Raw genomic sequence first — 6,203 nt, 5'->3', positions numbered from 1 at the left:
GAGCTGGGCTTCTTTAGGAAAGGTAGCTATTTCACAGTGGCCCACACCACCCTCCATGCCTGGGAGCCCAGGGTGGCCCTTGGCTTATCTTTGGGTTCACAGAGCTTCCTGAGGCACCTGGCAGATCTCAGGGTGGATGGAGGGTGGGGGATCTTGTGCTGCCTTCCTCACCCAGGTGTAGGAGCCCCAGTCCTCTGCCCCGCATGTCGTCCCTCACCTGGTCCATCTTTCCCTCTCACCCCAGACATCCCTGGGCCCCCCTCCAAGAAGCTCTCCTCTCCCTTTCTTCACCCATCACCCCTGTTTTATTTTCTTGCCAAGATTTCTCACCACCTGACCTAGCGCCCTTTCTGGTGTTTCCTCTGTCACTGACTGTCTCCCCCAAGTAGAATGAAGCTCAGGAGAGGAGGAACATTCTCTTGTCTTCTGTTCTGTGCCACTGTATCCTCAGAATCTGTAATCCTCAGAATTAGGCTGGAGCCTAATAGATGCTCAGTTAACTCCAGTGGAAGAAATGAATGGAATTCCGTGGCCCAGCACAGTGCCCGTCAAGACCCAGGCGATTCAGAGATCCCTGTTAACAGGAAGACTGAGACCCCAGAGGGCTATGGGCTCTGGCTTCAGGAAGCACCCCCCCCTCTCCAGGCTCTTCCCTCTCCCAGACCCCATCCCACCCGGGGCTCCCCGGGGAAGCAGGGCCGCCGGTTCTGGCCTCCGCACACTCCCCACGCCGGGATTCGGCGTCCCCCGCGGCCGGGATGCGGGCTCCCGGGCGGGCGGGGGCCGGCCCCGGGCATGCTCAGAGCGCGCAGGTCCGGGCTGCGGCGGCGGCGGGGGAGGAGGAGGGAGCGGCCGCCGCCGCCGCCGCCGCCGCCGCCGCCGCCGTGCGCTCGTGGGCCCGGGCGGAGCTGCGCAGTCCTCTCGCAGCTGCGCCAGGACAGCCGGCTCGCGGCCGTGCCCACAAGTTGCCGGCAGCTGAGCGCCGCGCCGCCTCCTCCCGCTCGCAGCCCCCCAGCGCCCACCCCGCGGCGGTCGCCGGCCCCTGGACGCACATCCCGCGGACGCCCACCCCAGATGTGAAGCGGCACCGCAGCCCCTCGCCCCCCAGCCCCTCGCCCCCCGGCGCCATCGACAGAGTCTCGCCAGCGTCTCCTCTGCCAGACCCCGCGGCTGGAAGATGTGGCAGCCGGCCACGGAGCGCCTGCAGGTAAGGGGCACCGGGTGACCGGGGGCCAGCCTGGAGGAGAAGGTGCTCGGACCGGAGGAGCAGAGGTGGCGCGTCTGACCACTGCCAAGGATTTGCCCAAAGCGATCGTGTATGAACGCAAGGATTAGAACCTGATGCTGTCGGCTTAACCCAGCGCCAGGCACCCGGCCGGGGTGAGGGGGGTGATGAAATTGACGAACGCATTGCTTCGTGCGGCGCAACTTTTGCCTTGGGGGTTAGTTGCCTATAGGTATATATAACGTTGGACTGTCTGACCAGCAATTTTAGATTGCATTCCACTGACACAATTTACTGGTCTGGGGTTAGGAATTTTGCATCCAGATTTTTTTTTTTTTTTTTCCTTTTTGTCTCCAGGAAAGACAGAACAAATGATTTGAGAAAGCATTCGTTTGCCAATATAATTTGGAAATATCAAGCTTGGTTTGGCTTGGTCACGGTATGCTGCTTATTCTATTTTACTTTTTCCTATTTGTTGGAGCTCTCCCCTTCGTCTCCCCTGAACCCAAGCTCCCCTACATATTTGAAAATCAAAAGTTAAATTCAGCCAGGAATAGTTATGCCCTGGGTCATCCCATCAAAAGTTTTTCATTGCTGTCTACTGAAATGCCAAACTGCTTTTACTTTGGATTCTGAAGCCAGGGAGATGGGAAGGCGGGCAAAGTGAGAAAGAGGGGCGTTTTCAGAGAGGAGCTCATTCAGTGACACTCGGGACCCCGAAATCACCCTGACTGCAGGGTTTGATTGACTGCCTTCGCTGGAAAATATTCTCAGGAGGAAGGGCAGCTACTCTGCCAGATAAAATCCACTGAATCCTGCAGTTAAACTTTTGGCAGGCTTAGAGCCACACTGTTTCATAGTAAACTTTGAAGAAGTGTTTAAGTGGTAAAATACAGCACCGTTGGAAGCTGAATGCATCTGAAGACTTAGGACAGTGGAGGCCAGGAGGCTTCACTGGCTTTGGAGGTTTCTCAATGAAAATTCAAAGGGCCAAACACAGACTGTCTCTCAGATGCTAGGAGAGTCTAACCTTTGCCTGTGAGTTCTCATACTGAGGATTAACCTGCAGAGGGCATTGCTTTTAGCAGAAATAGATGCCTCACAACCCCTTTCCAAGCCTCCCTGGGCCTGCAGTCTTGTGGGAGTGGGTTCACAGTAAGAGCTTGAGACACCAGGCCAACCCCCTCGGGTCTCAAACAGACTGAACAAGAAAAGAGATCTTTAGCCTTGAAGATAGGGAGGTGGGTGACCAGCCTCCTAACTCTCTCCTTCTCTTATTAAGAGAGTCAATATTGGGCTCTGAATGATTGGCCAAAGGTGATGTAAATGTATTTCAGCACTGGCATCAGTTACCAGTTGTACGTGTGCATTTTTCCTTCAGTTCAGGGTGGTGAATTTATTCTAGAGGAAGGAGTGACTGAGCGGGGGTGGAGGGTTTCCCATCCAAGTGAGGAGAGAAGCTCTTGGAGGTCCTTAGAGAGATGAGGTCAGAATTCCTGGGGGTGGCTTTTATGGCCCGGGGATCCGTGCCTCTGCAGAGTTTGTAGATTTTTGTCTCTCGAAGTTATTTCTACCGGCCCGTTTCATGTAGGGACTCCTGTGTGCTCCACAGCACGTGACCCTTGGCAGGAGCTAGCTCTGGCTTGCGTTCCGCATGGCGATCATTCCTCGCTAGAAATGTCCTGGCTCTTCTGTGAAATGTACACATGTGCATTTGGCATGAGCCTGGTGTATTACAGTGTGCATTTGCAATGCATTTGTTTCATTTTGAAGTGTCAGATTGAAAGAGCAGGGGTTTTTGGCTTTTGAAAGCTCAAGTAAACATGCCTAGTCACTGACTAAGATCAAGTCACCATTGGAAGATACTTATCGACACAGGGCTTAACTTCATGCTGCCCTAATTTAAATTAGCAACCAGACCTGGTTCTCTTTTAAAAGTATATCTCAAGCCTTGCAATTATAAAAGTGAGCCACATGGAGAAAAATCTTCGTATTCATGGCTTCTTCCCCAATAGCAGCTTGGCTCTTCTTTACAACACGATTTGTATGTTTTTATTTTTTGCTTCTGGGGAAGGGAGCTGTTGAGGGTGGGGTGGTGAGTGAGTTGCTTGTAATGATATTTTATTTACATTCCTTGTGGTTATCTTTGTCACTTGGGCTCTGTTTGCTGTCTGGGATTTTTTCTTCCCTTTTTTGCCCTCAAGGCACCACCGTATAGGAACATTGGTTTCCGTTTCCGATTCCTCAGTGAATGGGATGCTTCACATGCCCAGATGTTGTGGCCATGGAAATGGCAATGGAAAGCGTGTTCGATGGGGAAATAATCATGAATCCCAGTCTGTAACGGAGTCAAAGCCCCACCCTCCTTACACAAATCTCTTTAACTTTCTCATACCACCTCATTAGTTTTTTTCCTCATTCATTTGTAATGCAAACATTCTAATTTAGATGAGCTTGAGTGAAGAGAATGCTTCAAGGAAGTGTTCCCAGAGCTTCCTAACAGGACTAAGGAGTCAATTTCTTGTACAAATACCTAGAAACAAAAGAGGTGAGGGAAGAAAAGGACATCTTTCCTTAACTGACTTTATTAGGTCCTATTAGGTGATGCCGTTCAAAAGGTCTGTGGCCCAGGGAGTGTGGCTGAACTTTGTTTAGGCTAGACAGTCACCCTCTAACTAATGTGAGTCCAGTATCCAGCTCTCTTGCTCAGGAAATGGCATCTTTTTTTTTTTAATAAGTATTTTAATTAATTAATTAATTAATTTTATTTTTGGCTGTGTTGGGTCTTCGTTTCTGTGCGAGGGCTTTCTCTAGTTGTGGCAAGTGTGAGCCACTCTTCATCGCGGTGCGCGGGCCTCTCACTATCGCGGCTTCTCCCGTTGCGGAGCACAGGCTCCAGACGCGCAGGCTCAGTAGTTGTGGCTCACGGGCTTAGTTGCTCCGCGGCATGTGGGATCTTCCCAGACCAGGGCTCGAACCCGTGTCCCCTGCATTGGCAGGCAGATTCCCAACCACTGCGCCACCAGGGAAGCCCAGGAAATGGCATCTTTGGTCAGGGTGGATTATTGTTATCAAACCCCACTTCTTTGCCAAACGAACGAATGCTGATGCTTTCTGATCTGAGGCTTTGCTGTTTGACCCAAATCCAGTACAGGCAGAGTGACCTGTTGCCCCGAGCAGGGCTGAGCTGGGGAAGTTCTCATTCAGTCACACAGACTGCGGCAAGTTCACCCGCTCCCCTGCATGTTAAAACTTCTGTTACATCCCACTCGAGCCCTCGCTGGGAGCTTCTGCCATTAAAACTATAATAGGATCAAAGGGGATGTGAAGATTTAAATTACCACCCCAGCTTTTAAAATGGAATAAATATGACTATTTCCCTTTTTACCTTCTCCTTTGCACAGCAGACTTTTTTCCTTAGAGGGACTCGGGAGAGTTATAAATTTTTTAAGAAGCAGATTTGAAATAGACTTTTTTCAGAAAAGTGAAAGGGGACTTTCCAGTAAAAAAGGCTAAGTATTGGTTTTTCAAAATAGAGATGAGATTACTTCTGGCCTCGATATTTTACAATTTGCATGGGTTGCCTGATTGTCTTGATTGTTGGGCTGGGCAGAGGCGTTAGAAGTGACAGACTCAAAAACTCAGGAGTGTGGACTCGGCCATAAGGAGCGTGAGTTTCCCCAGAGCGTCTGTCTTCAGGCTGCTACCAGATACATTTTTTGGACGCCTAGAAAGGTGGAGAGCAGGAGAAAGATGACTGGAGACTGAGTTTGGAACAAAGGAGATCAATGCATCCTTGCCTGTCGTGTAGTTATTACAAGGACGGAATGGAGAGTGGTAGTAGAAAGGTATGGAAAAAAGTTCTAGCAAATTCTACTTGTGGAGTAGATCTATGTGTGACCATCTTCTCATGAGGCGTTCTATAAAGGTCCTAGTAATTTGCCTGTTTTTTCTGAAATTAAAATGTCTTCATGGCAGCTCCAGAAAATACAGAACTTTTATTGATAAAGCTGGCTTTTGGCTTCTCAGCCTGGACCGTGTTTCCCCCTCACCATTTATTTTTTTTTTTTCATTCACATTTTGGTCAATGGCTGTACATTAGAACCTCCAAGAGGGTGAAATGAGGAAGGGTAGGGAGGAAACCAGATCCTGAAGAACCTTTCTTTTAGTTTGTCGTTAAACGTTTGGCTGATAAAAAGGTTTACATTTGTGACTAAATAGTATTGAGTTGGCCAAAAAGTTCATTGGGTTTTGAGTAAAAATAAAAGACTTTTTCATTTTCACCAAGAACCTTCTCGAACAACGTATTCATTAACCGAACGAACTTTTTGGCCCACCCAATATTTGGAGATTTGAGGAGGTAAGAGCACTTCTTCCCCAGGATCATCTTGCCCTTTCTCTGCCTTGTCATATCGGGCGGATCTTGCCTTGGCCTGGAGCGTCGATTGTTCTTGATTTATTTCTCTATCATTACCCACTTCCACTTTTCCCCTGAGAAGGGAGATGGAAGAACCTTCTAAAAGATCAGCTGGAGACCATTAGACTGGGCCCATCAGGCAGAGAGAAAACCTTGGCAAATCTGACACTTCTCCTGGCAGACCAAATTGACAGGAGGAAAACAGAGCGAGGCAGATCATGACAACACCAGCTTTTACGGAGCACGCGCTGTGTGTGTGGCACGACGCTAAGGGGTTTTATTTGAATTATCTAGCTCATTTACCTTCCATAACCGCTTTTATCCCCATGTTATAGATAAAGAAACTGAAAGCCAGAGAGTTTAAATGATCTGGCCAGGGTTGGGCAGCCAGACATGAACTGAGCTGGAATTCAAAGCAGGAGGTTTGCTCCGGATCTCCATCACCGCTTTTCTGTGATTTAGAAGGATGAGACAGCAGGATGATGTACACATGCGGGTGCTGTTGTTATTATTAAATAGAATGGCAACAGTGGTGGCCTCATGGGCTCTGAGAGGCTACTT

At 49.4% G+C, this 6,203-nt stretch overlaps 1 protein-coding gene across 2 annotated transcripts in view; it reads left to right on the top strand.

Moving 5' to 3' along the window:
* Nucleotides 1-937: 937 nt before the first annotated feature.
* Nucleotides 938-6,203, top strand: part of PID1 (phosphotyrosine interaction domain containing 1) — a 254,086-nt gene continuing 248,820 nt past the window's right edge. Inside the window, exon 1 of one of the 2 annotated variants that reach the window (XM_061205661.1) lies at nt 938-1,207. In XM_061205661.1, coding sequence (XP_061061644.1) covers nt 1,178-1,207 — 30 coding nt within the window. In that variant the 5' untranslated portion in view covers nt 938-1,177. Of the gene's footprint in view, nt 1,208-1,234; nt 1,443-6,203 lie in introns of those variants that run through there. The other variant, XM_061205670.1, reaches the window with a different exon arrangement.

Source organism: Eubalaena glacialis, chromosome 1 (assembly GCF_028564815.1).
Source record: "Eubalaena glacialis isolate mEubGla1 chromosome 1, mEubGla1.1.hap2.+ XY, whole genome shotgun sequence".
NCBI classification, from domain to species: Eukaryota; Metazoa; Chordata; class Mammalia; order Artiodactyla; family Balaenidae; genus Eubalaena; species Eubalaena glacialis.
This window is presented reverse-complemented; position numbering and strand designations above follow the sequence as displayed.